We start from the raw sequence: 23,938 nt of genomic DNA on the forward strand, positions 1-23,938 counted from the left end.
ACAAACGCTTCCAATAATATCAAGTTTAACCATTTAGTTTCAGAATAAGACAGTTCCGCAGCTATTCTAAGTTCCATTAAGTCTCTTGAGTGTTATGTGGTTAAAAGTGGGGACTGGGCAAATGTGGGTTGACCAAAGTAAACTCGCCAAAAAATTTCAAGGGACCCTGGGATGACATTACTTTAGGTATATCTACACTTCAACTTTGTATGATAGCAACACCATGAATATTCACTGATCCATCGAATTTGCCACCATCATTTCCTTTAGATTAACACAACACTATCCTCTCTTTCTTGCCTTTGAGCAGAACACTCTCCAGTGTATTCTAAATTTGGCATAGAAGGATCTGGCCTTTATCTCTCCAGCCTATTCTTTGCCATCTGTACCGTACTCCCACTGAGCTTCCCCGCGCGCCCCCGCAGACGTTGGTCTCGAGAATCTATCCAGGTCACTCCATTCTTCTCTGGTTGACGCCTACTTGTGTTCCAGAATAAAGCGTTCTCATTCAGAAAGCCCGGTTTACAGAAACTGCCCAAATTTATGGATCGCTGTTATTGTTAAAAATAATGGAATTAAAAATACACCCCCGATGTGATGATTGAAGCACATGAAATTTTGTACAATGTCTGGATGAATGGGACTTCGCCTCTATCGCTTTCCGCAACTCTCCAAGTCCGAGGTTTTAAAAAGCTCGTTGAGAAAAATCCGAGAAGTTTCCCTTCAGATGACGCTGAGCGCGTCACTAGTCTTCTCTTCCTCCGGAGCCAGAAGTAACCTTTCTCTCAGCCTAACTTAATTTTCGAGCTGAGCTCGTCGATTTGTTTCGGCTTCGCCGCGCGGGCGTGGCTCCGCCAGTTCCGGCCTCATCGCTTCACCCGGAACTGGGCTGGAGGGCAACTGGCATCTGGCGCGCTGTCCTTGTTCGGCAGCGTAACCTAGGACTTCTGTTGCCTTTATGGCCGACTCGGATCCCCGCTACCCCCGCTTCTCCATCGAGGATGACTTCAACTACGGCAGCTGCGTGGCCTCTTCCAGTGTGCACATCCGAATGGGTACGTAGCCCCGTCCTTCGGCCTCTCCCGGTCACCCCTGGTCGGCGCTGCTGCGCACTCAGCCTCCAGAGGCAGATTTTCGGCTTAAAAGTGAGCGTGCGCTCCCGTCTGCGCTGGGGAAAAGAGCGCGGGTCTCCAGGACTGGGGAGGGAAGGCCCTTGTCCTCCCTGCTCTCCGGCCTCCAGGGGAGGGCGCCCTCCTTCGGGAGTTGGAGGAAGACCGCCCTCCGCGACACAGGGACTTAGAGTGTGCTCAGAATCGAAACTGGAGGCCATACTTCCTTAATTTTGTCTTCTTCCGCGTAGCACCGGACAGGTGAAAACCTCAGCAGCCTTAGTTTGGCAAATTGAAAGTAACTAAAGGTTATTTTTAAGGTGAAAATAAATTTATCGTGTGGTCATTGTGACGGCACACCTGCATGGAATTAAATGCTTAGATGGTTTTGCTTTAGGGCGTGCGAACGCATTTTATTTTTCTCTTTGTCTCTTTGCTGGTTTCTAAAATCTGTGAGGGAGGGCAGGGACCATACCTAGTTCACTATTTTCTCTTTGCAGGACTTAGAACTCAACATAGGCTTGAATATTATTGAGGCAGTTGCTGGAAATGGAAGCTTTCTAAGTCAATCAGAATGCCATATTAGTTTTAACATGTAGTATCCAGTGGGCAGAAATTATTCTACATGTGAAATGCTCAGTTTCACATAAGTGGAATTCATTGTCCCCTTTAGTTCAGCTAGTTGACCACAGAAGCTGCCCTAGATTTTCATCTTGTCCAGGCAGCTGGAATTTACTTGTTTTGGAAAAGGAATTAGGAAGATCTGATGCATTAAGACTCTTGATCTCTAGCATTTGTATTTCTGGAATTGAATTTTAGAATTATTTTGACAAGTGAACTCAGTTTTTGGTTTTAATTAAATGTTTAAATTGTAGGAAAATTACATGTTATCATTAAAAAGTTACTATCTTAACCATATTTAAGGGTACTGGAGTTTGTGTTTTCACATTATTGTACAACCAACCTCCAGAACTTTTTCCATCTTGCAAAACTGAAACTACTCAAACTGTTGGTGGCGCGTACAAATTTGAGACCCACGGAGCTAATTGAGATTAATTATGAGCCTTTATTAACCGGCCGGTGACTGTTCTCCCCATTAGAGAATCAGCCCCAAGCCTCTAGAGGAGGCAGATTATAAAGCCTAAACCCACAGCCTGGTGGGCCTTTATTATGTAAGCAAGCAGATTACTATAGAAGCAGATGTTGGTGGTTAATATCTAACACAGAGAAATATGGTTTCTGGTGGTCAATTTGTTATCTATATTCCGGAGGCAATGTTGTTTTATTTTTCTTCTTGAGAGCCTTGGGAGCTGTTTTCTCCTAGACAGCTAGCATCTGGAGATATCACTCAGTGCCCTGTCCTTGGGGCTGACTTACTGAGAAGTAGATACCAGTAACCATAACAACATATTTAGAGGTGAACAAAGATGTTATTGAAATGCATTTTTACACTGTTACAAAACTACTTCCCATTTCTCCTGCCCTCCCTTCCCAACCCCTGGCAACTATCTTTCTGTCTTCAGTTTCTATGAATCTGGCCATTCTAGATATAAGTGAAATCATGCAGTATTTGTCTTTTGTGGCTGGCTTGCTTCTATTAGCATGTGTTCAGGGTGTGTCCGTGTTATACAATGTGTCAGAATTTCCTTCCTTTTTAAGGCTGAGTAACATTGCACTTCATGTATAAAACAAATTTTGTTTTATCCATTCATCTGTTGGTGGACATTTAGGTTGCCAGGTTGCCTCGTGGCCTCCACCGCATATGAATAATGCTGCTATAAATGTAGGTGTACAAATATCTATACCTAAAAGTAGAATGGCTGGATCAAATGTGTTTTAGTTAAAAACATCAGTTTTTCCGTGGGGAAAAACCCAGTACTTCCTCCTGTGTTTCTCCTTTACTTCTCATGAAGAACACTTCACTTCTGACATTTTTGGTGACCAAATATGTGGGTGTTTCCCCCTATACCAAGCAATTCTCTGTGACACCAGCTGGGTGTCCTACAATTTAACTGAATTCTGACACTATCTGGAAATAGTGTCAGATCCCACACGTTAAGGACTCAGGCCCAAAGACTGCTCCCACTCCACTGCAGATGCTAATTGCAAGTAGTAGGTGTCCACGTTACCTACAACCTTTGTCTGAGTTGGATACAGATCAGAGGTTCACATGACTCCCTCCTCAGGTTTGGTAATTTGTTAGTGGTTCACAGAACTCAGGGAAACACTTTTGTTTACCAGTTTATTAAAGGATAAAAATGAACAACCAGATGAAGAGTATATAAGGTGGCGAGGTCTGTTGGGAGGGTCCCAGGCGCAGAAGCTTCTTTCTCCATGGAGTTTGCATGCTAGTATTTTGTTGAGGATATCTGCACTGATATTCATTAAGGATAGTGCTATTTAGTTTTCTTGTGGTGTCTTTGGCTTTGGTATTGGAATAATGCTGGCTCTTGTATTGAAATAATGCTGGCTCATAGAATGAATTCAGAAGTGTTCTCTCTTCAGTTTTTTCAAAGAGTTTTGGGAGGACTGGTGTTAAAACTCAGCTTTTTAGTTTATGTTTTTTAAAGCAATAAGGCATTCTCAGATTCCATCCAATCAAGAAGTAGACAGTGGCAATGTGAAACATTAGAGTAATTAAGAACCAGTACTGCAAGTACTGGGAGGGGATAAGAACTCTTGGCTATCTCAGAGAAGCCAGAGGGAGGATGGAGGTCTCTGCTGATTCCATAAGTGAAAAAGAGAATGAGTTCCTTTAGGGAAGGACAAGGATAGGAAATGGAAGCCATTGCAGGAAATTAAATTTCTGTAGAGGCGGAATAGAAAGCATTCATTAGCAATCTTAAGGTATTACCATTAAGGAAACATTTGAATTATTAATATACATTTAATAAATAAACTACATTTGTTTAAAGCAATCCCTTTGTAGTGCATGTAAAGGCAGTAAGAAATTAAAGTTTTGGAAGTCACAGTTGCTGTCCTTAAGGTGTTAGTTTGGCCAGTAGCCAAACTAATCTGTGAAAGCAATTTAATTAAATTCTAAAGTGCCAAGTCTAGAGGGAGTTTAGGGAAGGAAGTGAGAGTGTGTGAACTGGAATAATCTAGGAAAGCTTCAAGAAGGAAGTGGAATCCCAATGGAGGGCTGGGTTTGGATATATGAAAATGCTAAAAAAATTTTGTACTAACAATATTGTCCTCTTTCCTGGAATTACAATTACTGAGATAATATACACCTATGTTTTATAGAAAACTAAGTTTCAAAACACTTATCTAAAATAACAGTTATTTGCAATGAGGCTGGGGGACCACAAACCAGGTTTCATAGTCCCTAATGAATTCTCTTTCCACATGTCTGCATATGTAGACTATTTTTAAAGAATTAGTCTTATACATGATTTACTTCTCTATATCTCATATCACTATAACAATGCTGATTGAAATACCAGAAATTCAATAAATACTTGTTCATTCATGAATATTTAAATTACTCAGGAGCATTTTACTTAGGAGCCCTGGTAATTAGGCTGGTAAGTAAGCTGACTACATCAGTATTAAAAAGTGGTTCTCTAGTCCTTTACTAAGAGGTAAAACAAAAACATCTAAATCTTTTTTAAAGCAAATTAAGCTGCTTTTAATGTGTACATTTTCTGGAAAATACTTTTGGAACATTACATATAAAAAATGTCAAGGCTTCAGTAAGCAAAATGGCATGATATTGGCAGAAAAACAGCCACACGGAACAGTGGAACAGATTGAGAGTCCAGAAGTAAACCCATTTTTATATGGGCAAATAATTTTTAACAAAAAGCCAAAAACATACAGTGGAGAAAGGAAAGCCTCTTCGATAAATGGTGCTGGGAAAACTGGAAAGACACCTGCAAAAGAATGAAACTAGACTGTTGTCTATCACCACACACCAGAATTAACTCAAAATGGATTAAGGACCTGAATGTAAGGCCTGAAACAATAAAATGCACAGAAGAAAACATAGGAACTAAACTCAAGGACCTTGGACTTAAAGAGGATTTTATGAATTTGACCTCAAAAGCAAGGGAAGTAAAAGCTAAAATAAATGAATGGGACTACATCCAACTAAAAAGCTTCTGCTCAGCAAAAGAAACTGTCAGTAAGGTAAAGAGAGAACCATCCGAATGGGAAAATATATTTGCAAGCAACACCTTTAATAAGGGCCTAATATACAAAATATACAAAGAACTCATACAACTCAATAACAACAACAAAAAAATACAAATGATCCAATCAAAAAATGGGCAGAGCACCTGAACAGACACTTCTCCCTAAGGGACATATAAATGGCCAACAATTATATGAAAACATGCTCAGCATCGCTAGCTATTAGGGAAATGCAAATCAAAACCACAATGAGATACCTTCTCACACCTGTTAGAAGAGCTATAATCAACAGAACAAGTAATAACAAATGTTGGAGAGGAAGTGGAGAAAAAGGAACCCTCATACACTGCTGGTGGGGCTGCAAATTGGTACAGCCGCTATGGAAAACAGTATGAAAGTTCCTCAAAAAACTAAGAATTGATCTACCATATGATCCAGCAATCCCTCTACTGGGTATTTACCCCAAATACCCATATCTGAAAAGATACTTGCACACTGATGTTCATAGCAGCATTATTCACAGTGGCCAGGACATGGAAGCAACCAAAGTGTCCTATGATAGATGATTGGCTAAAGAAGCTGTGGTCCAAATATACGATGGAATATTACTCAGCCATAAGAAGAGATGAAATACTGCCATTTGCGACAACCTGGATGGACCTCAAGATAATGATGCTAAGCGAAATAAGCCAGACAGAAAAAGTAGAAAATCACATGATATCACTTATATGTGGGATACAAACCTAAAAGCAACAAATGAACAGGACAAACAAGTAGAGACTCATGGACATGGACTATAGACTAGTGATTACTAGTGGAGTGGGGGAGTAGAAGGAAGGTAGATGAGGTAAAGGGAGTCAAATATAGGTTTTAGAGAGAGGGTGAAGTGGGTAAAGGGGATTAAATATATGGTAGCTGAAGGAAACTGGACTTTGGGTCGTAAACAAAATAGAATATACAGATGTCAAATGATAATGTACACATGAAAATTATATAATTGTATGAACCAGTGTTACCCCAATAAACTTGATTAAAAGTTAAAAGAAAATAAAGAAGAGTGTTCAAAAATGGAAAAAAAATGTCAAGGCTCGTTGGTGAAAAACAATAAACCATGAAGCTACAGAAAATTTTGGAGAGAATTTCTGAGTACAGTCTCTACCCTGAGCACTTGTACAGTGCCCATTAAGCTAGTTTATATAGCTAGTTATAATAGATATGTAATATATGATAGTCTATTAAATGAGTCTTTTAGTAATATGCTATATGTATATTTTTGAAACACTAAAATACTATTTTATAGACTCAGGAGCATGTTACAATCAATGGGATTATATTATACATTTCTACAACTTGGTATTTTCACTTAATATATTTCTTTTTAACTGCAGTGGTCTTCCATAATATAACTAATTTAATCATGCCATAACTAATTTAATCATCCCTTTTGATGGATATTTAGGTTGTTTTCTTTTTTTTTTTATTTAGGTTACTTTTCTTTCTTTTTACTCCTTCAAGTAATGCTTTAGGAAACATCCATCCATATCTTTGTGAATTTCTGCAGGTATTGCTCTAGGGCACATTGTTAGAAGTGAAATTATGGGGTCAAAAGAGTACGTATATTTTAAATTTGATTGATATCATCAACTACCCTCCAAGGAGAGTGCACCTTTGACTTTCCAGCAAAAAGATATATGAGGGTACCTTTTTTGTATTGTCACCAACTCTGAGTATCATCAAGGTTTTTAATAGTTGGCAGTCTGGTAGATCAGGGGTTGGCAAACAGTTTCTACAAAGGGCCAAATTTTAAATATTTTCAGCTTTATGGGGGTAAGAAAATCTCTGTCACAACTATTCAGCTCTGCCATTGTAGTGCAAAAGCAGCTGTAGAGGACACTAAATGAGTGTGACTGTGCCCAGTAAATCTTTACTTACAAAAACAATTGGTGAACTGGATTCGGTCCATGGGCCGTAATGTGGTAGGTAACAAATGTTATCATGTTTTAATTTGCATTTCTTTAGCTATGTGAGCAAAGATGAGCATTTTCCTTTACTTACAAAACTTTATTGGACTTTGTACTGATATTAAGGATATAGCAGTGATCAGACAATATTTTAGTCCTCAAGAGTTATCATTTGGGGGAGCAGGGGAGACAGATTCTAAAGACCTAAGCGTATAGACTACTAGCTGTGATGAGTGCTCTGAAGAAAAGAAACAGCGATAGAATAGACCCGAAGGTTTAAAGTGGCAGCTATTTTAAAGAATGGTCATGGAAAGGAGATGGCAGTTATGTAGCATGAGAAGGGTCTAGCGGGTGTATTAGTTATCTATTGCTTTATAAAATATTACCTCGAAATTTAATAGCTTAAAACAACAAATAGTTATTATCTCACATAGTGTCTGAGTCAGGAATCTGGAAGTAACTTAGCTAGGTAGTTCTGTCTGGCTCAGAGATTCCAGTCAAGATATAGGCTGGGCTGCAATCAGCTGAAGGCTCGACTGGGCTGGAAGATCTGCTATGGTTATGGACAGAAAGCCCCAGTTCCTAGCCACATGACTCACTCCATGGGCTGCTTGATTGTCCTCATGAAATGGTGGCTGGCTTCTCCCAGAGCAAGTGAGAGACCAATGAGGAAGCTGCAGTGCCTTTTATAACCTTGTCATGGTAATCACACACACCATTACATCTCCCTTATTCTATTCATTAGAAGCAGGTCAATAAGCAATCCACACTTAAGGTGTGCTGGCTGGAAAATTACTGCTTGGCTATCGCCCATAGGAACATAGGCTATCACCCATAGGAACATAATATTCTAACAGTAAGCTTTCTGCTTCTGTACCCCCGCTTGCACAACTCACCAGTGGGTTGACAGGTAGTAAATAGAAGAAAAATAGACCTTTTTGTTCAGACAGAATGAAGAATGGGGTTTACGGCTTAAAAACCCGGTACCTCTACATTTCGGGGCTGCTTAATTTGGGGTCTGTGTACCCCTAGCAGACCCAGCTGGTTGAATAAAGGGTGTGTTTTCTATAACTCACTGAGTTCTGGTGGTCCGTGTATCTGTCGGGGGCTGGCGGCTACCACAAAGGGGAGGGGTTTAGTTTCCATCTTTTGAAGGTAGTCATATTTTAAGCCACTACAGTCTTCCCTCTGTCCACAAATTATTATTATTATTTTTCTTCTACATGCAAGCCAAGACCCTCCTGAAGACTTTGGAACTAAAAGGAGACAAATTATACCTACATACCCAATACCCAGTAGTACAACAAGCATAATTTGATGGTATTTTTGCCAATAAAATTGTTTTAAAAACTTTGTGAGTCTTCTATGATTCTTATTAAGGTTCACTTCATTAGATAAAATACACACTGCTACTTCTGCCTGACTCTTTTGACAGGAATGTCACTTGAAAGGAATGTCAAAAATTTTAGACATATTATTGTAGACATATAATAAAAATTATAGACATAAATCACCATTCTGCAGAAAGAAGGATAAGGGCATTCTAGGCAGAGGGCAAAGGTACAGAAGCAGGAAGGATTTGGCATTTGGGGAAATGGAAAAGGTGGCTAGCGTGGGCAAAGGATGTGAGGAAAAGAAAAAGTGGTATGAGATGAAGTTGGAAAGGTTCTGTATCATGCAGGGCCTTGTAGACCCCCTAAAAGCTTTTAAATTATATTTTAAGTGTGAGGGAAACCATTAAGAGCCACAGGATGTGGTTTATTTCACAAAAAGATCACTCTGACAGCTCCGTCTGTGGAAAATGAATTAGGTGGACAGTCAGGAGACCAGTTAGGCTAATCTAATAGTCCAGGTGCAAGATCACATAGATTTTGACTAGAAAAAGTAGCAGATGGAACCAAAGAAGTGCATATGTTCTACTTTGCAAGTAGAAGCCACGGTAGTTGGTGGTGGATTGGGAAGAGGGAGGGTAATCAGAGATGACGCTTAGATTTTTAGTTTGGTGGATGTTCATGCTGGTTACTGATGAGAAGACTGGGTAAAGGACAGATCTGGATAGAAATGAAGAGTTCCTGTTCTGGCTATTCGGTTTGAGATGTCAAGGAGGAGAGAAATCAGAACTCAAAAAAAAAAAAAAAATCAGAAGATATTGCTCTTGGGCTTATTTTCTTTTCATAGTCAATCCTCTATTTTCCCCTGTTATCTGTCTGTGTATATCCTTTGCCACTTTTTATATTAGTTATTCAAAATAAGTGTCAAAGTTTGCTTTTTCCTGGGATTTAAGGTCTCATTTTTAAAGAGTATAGGAAAAGCGGTTATCTGGAATATCTGCATGAGGATTATTTTTATGATGAATTTACTGCCTTAGCACAGGTTTCTATAAAATTTTTTTTATTACTAAAGCAATATTTATTGGTGATATATAAAAAAACAGATTCACAAAGAGCCGAATATGAAAATTGTCCTCAGCCATACTGCTCAAAGAAAACCATTATTGACACCCTGGTATATATCCTTCCTTTTCCGTAACCAGCTAAATTCACCTTTCATTAATTCAATATAAATTTATTTGGCTGGATGCTAGTGGTATGAATGTGAATAAGACATGTTTCATATTAGAGAACTTTTAGTCCTAGTAGTTGAATGGGAGTGAAGGACAAGTAGGCTTATCAATTATAAAATAAAGTGATTAGAAGTATATTTAGGGTCCCTTGGGAACTTGAGGAAGACCATTTAATTAATATTGGGGAAGTTAGAAAGGCTGAATCTTTATAGTTAGCAGTTAGTTAAGGATATGAGGGGAGAAGGATGTTATTGTGTACGTTTACATAGAGGAGGTAAGAAGTGTTAATGTTTTATTTTTGAAGTCCATGGTAAGTTGGATGTTCAGTGTATTATTTATATTATCTGTGTATTGGAAGACTTTAATGAAAGTCTTCTTTGGAGTTAATTTATGGATGTTAATAAAATATTCTAAAAGTAAGAATTTCTTATTGTACAGAAACTAGAGGCAGAGGTACTGTAGGTGAGAAATACAATAGGTGAGTGAAAATAAGTTTATATATTGTTTGCCTTTTAAAGGGAAAATTTATACTAAATGGAAATTAAGATTTCTTTATAAATTTGTGTAATAAATTTATATGTAATATGCTTTCTATTCCTACATTTGTTTCAAGACAATATTATTGTTTGAAAATGTTCTGTTTTTAATCTTTGTTTTGTTGTATGTTGCTGTTTACAAACATGTGTTCAGTACTTTTTATTTTGATGAAAACATTTATATTCTGGCCCATTAATTTAATTTTTTTTTAAGTTCATGCTTCTTGGAGGATAGTTACCACTTACAAATTTTTATTTCTTTGGAAGCATTTTCTTTTTTTAAGTTTTAGTTACAGACTACATTATTTGGATTAAGATTTAAGGACACATATAAAAATTTAATATTTCTAAGAAATTCTATCTTGCTTTTCTATGATGTTTAATAATCATGTGTATTTTTTTCTCTCTTTTAGCCTTTCTAAGAAAAGTCTACAGCATCCTTTCTTTTCAAGTTCTCTTAACTACAGTGACATCTGCATTTTTTTTATACTTCGAGTCTATACGGACGTTTGTACATGGAAGGTAAGATGATTCTGAATCATTTTCAGCCACTGTATATGATCAAAATGGCATATTAAAAGCAAAGGTCTTTCTTTCTGTTAACTTTTGGTGTTACAATGTAAAAAGTTTTAGTATTAACTCTTGTAAATAAGATTAGTTTTGATAAAGAAAATGTTCTACAACATAGTATTTACCTCTGAACTCTTTAGCTTACAGTTTTGTAAGGGTTAAACCCTTATCTCTTGGAGTAGTAAGAATTTTTACTATGTACAGACTTTTTAAGTCTTAATTATTTTTCTTTTATCAGATTTATGTCCTGTCTCCAAAGCCTAAGAGAGTGCTTGAAAAATAAGGGTACTTAATAAATATGTGTTTAATTTACCTTAGTGTTGGCTCATAACTAGGATGATTTCACTGGAATGTTTTGAAAGGAGCTCCATATGATTCATCCAGTTTGTTTAAGATCTGACCTTCAAAACAATTATTTCCATGGCTAAAAGTAATACAGATTCTTTATATTAAAAGAAAGGAAAAATAAGAAATAAATATTTTCTTAGGAGCAGACAATTTCTATCCTCTTTCTCCCTACAGAAGGGGAATCTTGAATTATTAGTTTGCTATTTCGGGTCTAGTTCTTTAATTGGAATTATAGTGAATACCCTAAAAAGGTAGTTAGGTATAAAATTTATTATTTAATAGTTTTTCTTTATTGTATTTTAGTTAAAAAAGCAGCATGCCAATTGCCAAAATTATCCAAATATGATAGAAGTTCACGAAGTAAAGAGAGAAGCCTTCCTCATTCATGGTGGGCTCTTTGTCTTGCTGCTTTGGCCCACCTCACACTCCTCAAGTTTCTCAGATGGAAAAATAATTTGACAGTTTGATGTGGCTCCTTTTAGATTTTATTTTTCTGTACTTTCATAAATCCACACAATAGACACGTTTTATTAAATTGGATAATACTATTTATGCTATTTTTAAACTTGAAACTGCTTTGAATTTTGTCTTTCAGTCCTGCCTTACTTGTGGTGTTTGCAGTTGGATCTTTGGGTTTCATTTCAGCATTGACTTTAAACAGATATAAGCATCCCCTTAACCTGTACCTGCTTTTTGGATTTGTGAGTATTTTGACAATATCATTTATTGATATTGACCTTTGCTTTAACATTTATTCCTGAGTTTTAAATTTATTTAATTGAATGCATATATACAGGAGTAGCAGAATTAATGAGTTTTTTAAAAATTCAAAGATTTAAAAAATTACTAAAAATCTCCCAGTCTATAAGAATTTTTAAACTTTGTCAATTTTTTGCTGTCAATATTATGATATAGTGGAAAAAATAATGAATTGGAATCATATGACCTGGCTTTGTCACTGTCTGGTTATGTGACATTTGGCAGGGCATTTAGCCTTTCTGTAGCCAATGTAAAATGAAAATATTAAAGTAGATTATCCCCGTAATACTTTATACCACTAATATTCTGTGATTTTCTTGGGAAAAAAATTATATTGTGGCCTTAATTTCATAGGCCTTAAGTTGAAATCTTTATGATTAACTCCTCGGTGTTATTTTTATCTTATGACTTCATTCTTTTAAAGGACCTTTTTTTCCCCCAACTGATGTGCTTTACTGTCTGTTTCAAAATCATAGTTGGGGGATCTCAGGTTTAAGTCATTTGTTGAGATAGTTGTGACTATTAAAACCCAGACTACTACCTATCAAAACCCAATCTTCGAATATGACCAGAATGCATTGGTAAGGCTAAAGTTACATATTTTTAAAATTATTTTTCTGATTCTCATATCCAATATGATTTGGGTTCTGACCTAAAAATTTGCTTCAGAACATTTCAAACTGATAATATCAAGAATATTTATGGTCAAATAAGATTTAAATGCTAATTATCAGATTAAAACACTTTAAAGAAAGCTTATGAATTCTGATATTTATGTTAATATGATGAAAGAAAAGCTCATGACTTTGGAAGTTTCAGTTATAGGGAAGGTGATTCATTTAAATCTTTGGCTGGTCTGTTTTTCAGGTATCAAAACCCTAAACCCAATTTATCTCAAGTAGCAGCGAATTTATTTTAAAGATATAAGAGTTTAGGAATCTAGCAACCCAACCCAAGGCCTCAAGAAAAGGAACCTCGAGGAAGAGTCTAGAAATGATGCTATTGTAGGGAATTTAATAACAAGAATTTGTGGTCTCTTCACCCTTCTTCCATTACATCTCTTTCTACCTCACAGCTGTCCTAACACAGTTTTCTCCTTTACTATCTTTGTTTTTTATATGGCTCATCGTTGGTCTCATATGGTTCATTAACCTTTTAGCTTTAGCTCCTGCTACTATTGCTTCATTCTTTTGAGTTTAGATTCCTATGTGAGGAAGAATCTGATTGGCACAGCTAATTAACAGATCACGTTGTTGGTTGTTAGCCAATATATGGGTGGGCAGCCCCTCGGTTAGATGCTAACTTCTGTCCCAGTCAGCTGTGTCCTAGGAGAGAAAGAGGAAGTACAAAATGAAACAGCATCATATGGAGTTCCTCTTTAGCTCTACATATTGCCAGTCTCCTTTTAGAAATACTATGATTGATTTCTATGTATGAAAATGGTATGGACCAACTTTTGCCCAGTGGGGAGAAGACCCACTAGAAAAGCATCGAATGCTATGGGCAAGATGGTCACTACTGCTCCAACTATTGATCATGTCCATAACTAAGAATGGTTTAACAAATAAGGAACTATGTAAAATGCATTCCAAATTACTCAGAGACCTCTGATTCTAGATCATTTTGTCCTACTCCACCAAAATAAGAAAGGAGGTGGAGCTTACTTCGCCTTACGAGGCATGTACGTGTGCTTGTGTGCATGAGTGTGTGTACACACATTTAAAAGGGGGCATTTTGTAATAGTATTATTTTCCTAGTCTTTTCTTTTCTCCTGCTTATACTGTTCTTTTTCCTTCAGAAACTTTAGTATGGGGTAGGATTTCTTACCTAAAATCATGTCACAAATATGAAGGATGTAGTATAATCATATTGTTCAGAAAAAATATTTTTGTCATCTTGGGATACCATTTCCCTGACACTACTAACAACATTATAACAAATTTGGCAGTGGCTTTATTGCCTCCACATCTCTGTACAATTTTTAATACCATTTTTGCCCTGGTTCTGATGATTTGTTGATTTCAGGTAGTGGAGGTTTATAGGGAATGCTTCTGCATGATTATGATTATACAGCCACTGCTGTTAGTTACTTCTGGCTTTGCTTTTATGATATGGTCCCTCGGATGGTTGATAAAACTCTAACTAGAGTAAGCATATAAAACAAAATAAAGATATGTAATTAAGAGGAAAGAGAAGCTAGAGCATAAAGCTCAATATCCCTAAATCTTTTATTTAGCGTATGAGTTCAGCTACTTGTGACATGGCTTAAACAATGACAAAGTAACAATGTCTTAAACAATGGTTTATTTCTCTTTCATATCAACGATATGAATGACTAGTGAAGTTGTCAAGGGCCCAGGCACCTGCTATGGCAGACTTTTCTAAAGTGTTGCATGGTATAAGATGCTCACCAACACATCCACATTCCATCCAATTATTTTAAAAACATAAAAAGAGAAAGGGGAGAGCAAGCCTCTTTGCTTTTAGAAGTTGTGCACATCTCTGCTCATATTCTGTTGGCTAGAATATAGTCCTGTGGCCAAATCTAGCTGCAAGGGATACTGAAAAATGTAATGTTTAATCTGAGCAGCTATTTGTCCAGGTAAAAATTCTGTTCTTGGGAAGAAAGAGAGATTGAATATTAGGAAACAGTTTTAAGACTGCCACACCAAAGTACTACCTAAATGTTTAATATTAAATTAATCATTAGTAATTTAATATCAATATTTAATATTCCTATGTTCGTGAGATAGTTGTTTTTATAAATGTGCACATGATATGCAATTTCACTTTTATTCATATTATACAGTGAGAAAAATAATGTTCTGTATTACTTCTATAATCTTCCTGTTACAGATAGAAAAAGTTTAGAGTTTGACTGCCGGGATCACAATTAGAAGCTAAATATTTTCATTCAATACATTGAGATCTCATTTTCATTACAGTGGGCTTATTATTTGTCACATACTGCACAAGGCTGTTGTGAAGCTAAAATGAGATCATGTATATGGAATTACATTGAACTCTTAGAAATTAGAACATGTACATGACACAGTATACGTTTTATGTGCGTTTATGTAATTTTAATTTCTTTTTCTTAGACACTGTTGCAAGCTCTGAGTGTGGCCGTTGTTGGTAAGCCATTATTGTAGATAAGTAGATAAGTATTCTGGGTAAAAAGGTATTTGGAGCTAAAGCTTAATGTCATGGAATGTCATTTTAAAAATATGGCATAGGTTAAAAAATTTCTAAAATATAAGCAAAAATTAAATGTTTATACTTTGCATAGTTCAACTGAGCTTAGAGGAAAAGAATTAGAAAAACAATAGGAATGGACAAAAATATTCTTTTGTGTTTATCCATTTATAAAAATAAGACAACCATAGCTAATCTTTTTCCTAACTTAAAGTGATCATAGAGAAACTGTTACCATATATACGAACTATATTCTTTCATCATAAGCTCACTCTTGAATGGCCTACTTTGAACTGTACTTTATTGTTATTTCCTCATATATTATCAGATTTGCCCCACAAGAAATGAGTAATTTGTTTTGTATTTAGTATTAAGTATGTGTTTGAAAGGAAGAGTCTGTTATAATTACTTGATGTACCCTGTGTAATGCCTCAAGTAAAAAATGCCATGATTTATTAACAATAAAAATTCTGATTGTCTCAAAATGATTAATCTGGGGTATCAAACAGGGTAGCATTAACTGTTACTCTCAATAACAGTAAACTGTTAATATTTATGGCTAATATATTTATCTTGTCCAGTTTTCTCAGTGGTTTTTTAACCTTTCTGTGCCAGTTTTATTGAATCTACGTATTCTTTGGTCATCACTTCTTCCTTTTATAAACAAATTAGAATGTAAGTAAATAATAGTAACTACTAAAATAAACAGGACTGAAATTTCTTAACATAGGATTATGTATTAATATTTACTTATTGTTATCTATTAATGTTACTTACTATTAATGTTATTATCAATTCCATCTCTGCCCTCCCCAGCTCCTACCATTTGTGAGATATGTAGGAGAGATTTATTTCAGGGATATAGGAACTGGAGGTAGAAATACATAGATGGGGTGATCTGAGAACATCACTTTCCTCATTAATTATAATATCGTTTCCATTTAATTTTAAACAAATTACTGACAAGAAGCAAAAGTGATTTCATGTTTTATCTTTTCTGCGTTCACTTTCCTAATCGTGTAACAGCATAAATAAATTCCAATAATGTGGCATTTAGGAATAGAAAGAACTTGGATAATTAGTCCCTCAAAAATTAAAAATTACTTAATGGTTTTGGGTTCAAAGCACTTCTTTTAAAGAGGTTATAACATCATTCTCTTAAAATGTTATAAACAGTTATATTACAATAGCCATAGTCAATCAAGAAGGTTATTCTAAAATTATGGGATAGAATTTGGTATATATTCAATAAAACCCCAGTAATGTGCTCCAAGGTAACACGGATTTGGATAAAAAGCAGATAGTGGTTGATTTTTGTTCTCTGCAGGGTTGGTGAATGTCAGATAACATCGGACAGCCCCAACACTTTTCTTGCCTCATTTCTTTGATTTAACCAAGTGATTGCTAGAATAACTGCATACCATCCACGCTTTCCCAGCCAGCCACAGGACCCAGAATCATCCCTACTGATATCTAAGTCATAGTGGGTAATCACCACAGGTGGTGATAAACTGCAGCTGGAACAGGGATTGGGTGAGAACCGTTCCAGCATATCCCAGAAACTTCTCGCTGGCTGGCTGTGTCATATCTTTCCAGTCATTTCTTTAATTTGATAAAAATGTGACCTCCTTATTTTGTATGAATGAAGATTTTGGAGCCTATTGATTGCATTTTAGGTGTGGTTTTACTGTACCAATCAATAGTGAAGGCTGAATAAGGAATCTTTTCATAATTGTTTTTATTATCAAGTAGTCAGGAGATAATAAAGTATTGAAGCTAAATCCCAGAAAAAGCTTTTTTATATTGTATATGTTCATATGTATTTTTAATCAGTGTTTTTTAATTTTACAGTTACTTTCTATGATGTATATATTATTCTACAAGCTTTTATACTGACTACTGCAGTAATTCTTGGTTTGACTGTATATACTCTGCAATCTAAAAGAGATTTCAGCAAATTTGGAGCAGGGTAAGTTATATATTTGTGGCTATCATAGATATACTTTTAATATTATAGGTAGTTATGATAGAAGTGCTGTACTGTTAGCTTTGGATACTGTCTTTTACAGTGAGTAATGGAAAGTCATCTCTTTGAATTTTGAGGCCAGGCCCTAACCTCCCAGAACATATAATGAGATGGGAAGTGGCTTCTAATCCTTTGTTTCCCCTCTGTATTGAAAGGGAATGAATGCAAAAAAAAAAAAAAAAAAAAAAAAAAAAAAAAAAAAAAAAAAAAATTAGCTTTCTAGAGAGGCTAGGCTTGTATGCTTTATGAATGGTATGGAATTTGCCCAAATCCTTTAGCTCTTTGTCTTAACATAAATGTTACCAAGACCATATCTTTGTGGTGGAAGTGAGGTGTTGGAGATGTCTACATGAACCTTAAAAGTTTTTTGATCTATCTGTATTAACCTATATCTTTCTTCAAACTAATAGGTACATGGAATGATCTTTTTTGTATTAGGATAATGGTACTGTGTTGTCCTTACCTGGTAAGAATGCAGACACTTTTCTAAGTCAAGAAGGCTTTCTGTTGCCACATAATCACCAACCATTTTCTGTTTTTCCCGTTACAACACTAAAAATTTACAAAAGTCTACTCTTGCAGAACTTCCTCCCCACCCCACCCCCCTTTTTTTTTCTTGTAATCCAGATTACCAGAAATCTCTATTGGGATAAAATATAGTTGGTTAGCCAACACTGATAATTGTGCAAGACGCATAAGTGGTTTTATTAGAATGGAGCTTGATTTAAGGAGAGGCAACATTTTTTATACGTTTCCTTGTGGAGAGGGGTGTTTCATACATATTTATGTGGTATGTATGAAGATTTACTCTCTTTTTCTTCCCATCCCAATCTCCAATTGCCTGCCTCTTTCCCATCCATTCTACTAAAGTCTCTAGAATTCCTGTTCTGATAAACAATTTCCTCTATATTTCAGCCTCTTCATCATATGTTCTCTCTTATCAGCTGAAACTTGATTCCTCTCTGAGAATACTTTTCTCTAGCCATTTATTCTTCCACACTCTATGTAGCCTGGGGTGGGTGGGTTACTGTTGAAAACTACTTCAATCCCTTAGTGCTACTTTCATTATTCCTTCAGTATGGTGAAAATTCATTGCTTTAAGGCTTATACTTTCTGGTTATATACTTCCTACCCTTCTTCATTACTGACATTGATTTCCTTTTGGATCAAGTCTCCCTCATTCTTTAAGGACTTTAGCACCAAACTACATGTTAAGCCCATCCATCACCTTGGCCTCTTAATATCTCTGGACCTTTTCTACTTCAGCAACCTTCATTTCCCTGCCATGGCCACAGTGGACCTTGTCATCACTAGGGATTGTTCCATTGTTGAAATTTTAATGCCAACGTCCCACTTTTCTTTCTTCAGTCTTCTATCCTTATAGCTCTCTCATTTCTTTATTCCTACAACACCTATCTACTATGCCTGTTCTTCATCTACTGCTGAAATAAACTGTTTTTCACCTCAGACCTAGGAGTCACATGTCTTCTGTTAACATCCATGAAATTGTGCCAGGCTAACTTCTTCACTTGCAAGTAAGGTAAAATCTCAGATGCTCTACAGTTCTTAATCCTACCTTCCCATACTTCTTGGCACAGAAGCTTTGGAGTTTCTCTAGGGTTTAAGTATGAAAAAGCAAGTCCTGAGTCCCTTTAAATTCTGAAGGATCTATAGTATGAGGTGGCAAGATACTTCATCTAATATAGATATGCTAGATGTATCCAGCAAGAGAACTGAGGGCTGGTTATAATATAAATGTATATTTAATTTCTGACTTAATTCTGTTGTTAAAGAACATTTTTATGATTTCAGTCCTTTTGCATTTATTGAGGTTTTGTGGTATCTTGGTAAATGTTCTTTGTGCACTAGAAGATGTATATTTTGCTAATATTGGATGAGTGTTTAATGTCAATTCGGTCAAATTGGCTGATAGTACTGTTCGAGTCTTCAGTATGCTTATTAATTTTCTGCCTGCTTATTCTAACAATTAATATGAAAATGATGTCGAATTCTCCAACTACAAATGTGAATTGGTATATTTCTCCTGTCAGTTCTATAAGTTTGATTCATGTTTTTTGAAGCTGTAGTTTTAGATGCATAGATTTAGGATTGTCACATCCTTTTAATGACCTCTTTATCATTATGAAGGGATTATCCCTGGTAATGTCCTTGCCCTGAACTATGCTTTGTTAGTGTAGCTACCTTGGCTCTCTTTTGATTTAGTGTGGTGTAGCTTTTTTCCCCCCTTTTTAGTTTATTTGTTTCTTTATTGTTAAAGTAGTTTTCTTGTAGGCAGCATATAGTGGGATCTTGCTTTTTAAAATCCAATCTATTTCTGCTACTAATTGGTATCGTTGGATCATTTACATTTAATGTGATTATTAACATGGTTGAGTTCCCAGCCTTTGTCACTTCCTCACATGTATGCATTGATCAGTACTCAGCTAAAGACTTGAGGGGAACCCTCTGCATGTCATCAGAGCTCTCCTCTTTGGAACTTTGCCCAACAAATTTGAGCCACGTTGGCCTCTTTCAACCTGGAATTCTTATCTCCTCATACTCAAGGATACCGCAAGGGTCCATATGGTTTCCTGTGCCTACACTGTGGCCTGGAAACTCTCTCTACCTGGGTTAGTTGTAGAGCTCATCTCCTTTGTTTCCCTTATCGCAGGAATCACTGTCCTGTGCTGCTTTCTGTCTAGTGTCTGAAAATGATTGTTTCTAATATTTTGTCTGGTTTTTATTTAAGGAGGGAGGATAAATTTGGCCTTTGTACTTACTTGGGGCCTAAAGCAGCAGATATGTATTTAGTCAGCTCATAAAATTATAGCAGTGGTAAATTTATATACATAATTAAGTACTATCATACATCAGAATAAAGTAGAGAGTACTTATATCAATATTTTTGTGTGTTCTAATTGAAAACTTAAATAAAATGTTACTCTTAATGAGTTCATACACCATAAAAACAAATGTTGAATAGATAGCTGTTCTTTTAATTTCTGGATATTCTACAGTATTCATTGTATGTTTATGAATTCTTATATTTCAATTATTCTTTGACAAATATCAGGATGGATTTACTTTTTCAGGAAATATTTGGATGAGTTTACAAAGTTTTTTATAAAGAACAATATTATTTTGTTTTTATAGACTGTTTGCTGTTTTGTGGATTTTGTGCTTGTCAGGAATCTTGAAGGTGAGTTGTTTTAGAATGATAACTTGAAATATAATTCTGGCTATGTCTATATAAATAATCTCAAAAAGCTATAACAGGTATACTCTTATGATAGGACACTTAGTTATAATTATCTGGAACATTTGTGTATGAAATGATAATAAAATTATCTTTCAAAAAAGCAAGGTCTTATGTTAATATTATTTATTGAAAAAAAGATGAACAAATGAGTTAAAATACTTAGAGGGCCTTATTTGTAATTGCTAATCTCCAATTAGCACATGTAATTCTGAAAAAAAAAGTTTTTTTTGAAATTAGTTTATACTTGTAATGCTACTGTTCAAAGTCAAGTGGGTAATTTGAGAGAGGGATAGTCATTGATTCATCCATTCATCCTTTCATCTTACATAAGCAAGGGTAAATTTGCTTTACTTTTTTCTGCTTTTAACATTCCTATTTATAGTAATACAGCATTATTAAATATGTACGTAGTATATGTAACTTAAGAGCAAGTAACTTTATTATTAATACTTCTTTTAAATATAAACTTGTTACTTTAATCTTTTGCCTAGTTATTCTTTTATAATGAGACAGTGGAATTGGTCGTGGCTGCTGGAGGAGCCCTTCTTTTCTGTGGATTCATTGTCTATGACACACACTCACTGATGCATCAGCTGTCACCTGAAGAGTATGTATTAGCTGCCATCAACGTCTACTTGGATATCATCAATCTATTCCTGCACTTGTTACGGTTTTTGGAAGCAGTTAATAAAAAGTGATTAAAAAAAATATAAAACTAATTATAAAAGTGTTCTGGAAAAGTTGCAAAAATTAGACTGGTAACAAATGAGGGAACACTTGAGAGTTTTATTACGCTAATAGTCCCCAAGGAAATAGCACTCTGAATATCTAGGCCCAGAGCTCCCTTGCCACATGCTTATATAGAACTTATTTGACATAGGCTGATTGGCTTTCTGCTTCTGTACCCCCTGCTTGCACAAACGACCAGTGGGTTGACAGTAAAAAGAAGAAAAATAGACTTGTGTATTCAAACTGGATAAAGTATAGGGCTTTAGGGCTTAAAAACCCTGTACCTATCCATTTTGGAGCTGCTTAATTTGCGGTCTGCATACCCCTGGCAGACCCAGCTGGCTGAATAAAGAGTGCGTTTCCTATAACTCACTGATTTCTGGTGGTCCGTGTGTCTATCGAGGGGTTGGCGGCTACAACGCTGGGGGATATAGGCGGTTACATTTATAACTGAACAAGCAAAAGGGAAGATGAATATGGCCTATGCAGGAAGCATATCTACAGAAGCAGAACTAAGAGCTGATAAGCCTTTTGAGTGAAAATTCCTCTTAAAAAGTAGTTAATACAAAATTAAGAAACTCAGTTTTTCCCTATATGTCTCTTAAAAAAGACACTCCATAGATATCCCTTATCCTATCTCCCATGGTCAGTTTCAGTCTGTGATCCAGGAAGAGAGACTTTATGAGACATCAGACAAGACGACACCTCGATTTTGGACTTTCAAGCTTCCAGACTGTGGACCTTTTTGGAGCAACTGGGAACTTAGGTTCTTTTGCTTGTTCCTTCCATCTTTGTGTGGAGCTTTGTATTGAAGTTCCAATCATCTAGGACCTAGACAACATAGGGTCACCATCTGAATCCCTTCCTTGTCTTTACTAAGCGATTATGCAGGTTAGGGGTTCTATGGGAGAGGCCCAAGTGCAGGGGCCTCACTGGCTGGTATCCATAGTGTAGTATGCTTTTGATATGGAGAACCTGCGGCTTCTTGTCAGGTATCAGAGCTATCCCTGTGCCTCCAGTCCCACAGAATCCTTCCAGGTCTCTGAGAGGGCAGAAGCAATGTCTAGTTTGACCCTTAAGCCTCATACTTTCATCAGGGGTTAACACTGGAGACTGAAGATCTTTGTGTACCTGCCATAGCACCTACCACAGAGTACATACTGCATACTGAAATGTATGAATGAGGGAATGAATTAAGGATTTTTAAATATACCAAGCCATTTGTTCTGTTAGAATTGCTTTTATACAAACCGATGAGGAACTTAGGTTAAAATAGTTTTTTTTTATCAGTAATGCAGTTTATGACTCAGTTTTTTAAAGCATTAGTAATAGTGAATTATGGCCTATATATAACACCAAGACATTTTCATAAGTTCTTTTCCTCTTTTCTGATACCAAGTATCTATTCAAAAGCCTTGGCCTGGTATAGTAAGCAAGATGCAGTCAATTTGGACAAGTGAAAGTGAGCTTTCTCTAATTTAAAATGCAATGTGAACATGTATTTTGAGGAGAGATGCCTAGATTTTATATGGTTAACCTATAAGACAGAAATTTGCTTGCTCTATAAGAATTTAATTTATTTAAAGAAAGCAAGTCTAAGGAATGCTTTTTTTATAATAATGTTGGCTTTTTCCAGCTTCTGTAAAAACTTGGTATGTTCTGAGTTTAGTAATTTCCATATAATGCAGCATTTCTTAAAAGACATACATTTAAAGAAAAGAGGTACCCACACATTGTTTCAGAAAGACTCTCCTTTACTAGCAACAAGGCAGGAATTTACTAGGCCATCATAACAGACAATTCATTTCTTGTGTTTCAGTATACGTTGTCGCTAAAAAAAACAAAACAAAACAAAACAAAAAAAACACCACTGACAAATTGTACTGTGCTTTGTTTGAAATTATAATGTAAAAATGACACAAGCTACCATGTATTTAGCTCATACTACCTACCTAGGATCAATTTTGTATTACCTTCATTCTATCAACAAGGAAGTCCAGACTTTGAGACTCCCCAATATCACTCACACGGAAGTGTTGGAACCAAAAATACAACACAGATGTATGGTCCCAAAGCCTCTGCTATTAGGAGCTTATGTAAAATAATAAAAAGTACTGTTGTTTGTGACCAATGTGATATTCACCTAAAACAGCTGTCCTAGGCTTAACATTGTGTATGGCACAGGTTAAGTAATTAACCAGGTAAACATTGGTTGAACTGAATTAGTTTGATCATTTTATCCTCTGAACTATCTTTAGGATGGGAAAGGCTTGGTTGGGTTAAGAGCTCTGAGGTATAACTTACATTCGATAAGTTGCACGTACTTTATTAAAGTGTACAATTTAGTAAGTTTTGACAGATGTGTACATCTTTGAGACCATCGCCTGGGATGGGAAAACGTATGGGCTGCAAATAAAGATGATCTCAATTCGGCCATAAGATGATTCAGTCAAAGGAAATCCATTAGTACTGCGTGAAAGTGAGAGCTAAAGGCCGGCTCTAAGCTCCTTACCTGATAAGCAGGGCTCCTGCCAGGTTCACTTCTGGGTTAAAATCTAAGGGCTACTCCAGCCGCGCTCGGGAAACAGGCCTAGCTGGCGCCCCAACCTCGACCGGGATTCTCTTCCGCCTTCTCCAAACCCAACTTTGGAACTTGTCTGGGAGGGGCCAAGCTCCAAGGTCCGCACTCACACCCAAGGCAGGAAGCGCGTCACCACCCAACTCCAGAAGACCCAGCCTCTAGAGGGTT

General features: G+C 36.2%; 2 protein-coding genes across 4 annotated transcripts in view; one reads left to right on the forward strand and one right to left on the reverse strand.

Moving 5' to 3' along the window:
- Positions 1–23,935, reverse strand: part of IRAK3 (interleukin 1 receptor associated kinase 3) — a 74,480-nt gene extending 50,545 nt beyond the window's left edge. Inside the window, exon 1 of one of the 3 annotated variants that reach the window (XM_016139925.2) lies at positions 23,702–23,935. The gene's annotated coding sequence lies outside the window, so the exon portion shown is untranslated. The remainder of the gene's footprint in view (positions 1–23,701) is intronic. The other 2 variants (XM_016139923.2, XM_016139926.2) reach the window with 2 other exon arrangements.
- TMBIM4 (transmembrane BAX inhibitor motif containing 4) lies at positions 810–21,565 on the forward strand. The gene is made up of 7 exons (XM_016139928.2): positions 810–1,055; positions 10,717–10,825; positions 11,817–11,922; positions 15,082–15,115; positions 17,027–17,144; positions 20,355–20,400; positions 20,952–21,565. The coding sequence occupies exons 1-7, from the start codon at positions 959–961 to the stop codon at positions 21,156–21,158; spliced, it is 717 nt and encodes a 238-aa protein (XP_015995414.2). The 5' UTR covers positions 810–958; the 3' UTR covers positions 21,159–21,565.
- Positions 23,936–23,938: the final 3 nt, after the last annotated feature.

Source organism: Rousettus aegyptiacus, unplaced genomic scaffold, assembly GCF_014176215.1.
Source record: "Rousettus aegyptiacus isolate mRouAeg1 unplaced genomic scaffold, mRouAeg1.p scaffold_m13_p_2, whole genome shotgun sequence".
Taxonomy (NCBI): Eukaryota; Metazoa; Chordata; class Mammalia; order Chiroptera; family Pteropodidae; genus Rousettus; species Rousettus aegyptiacus.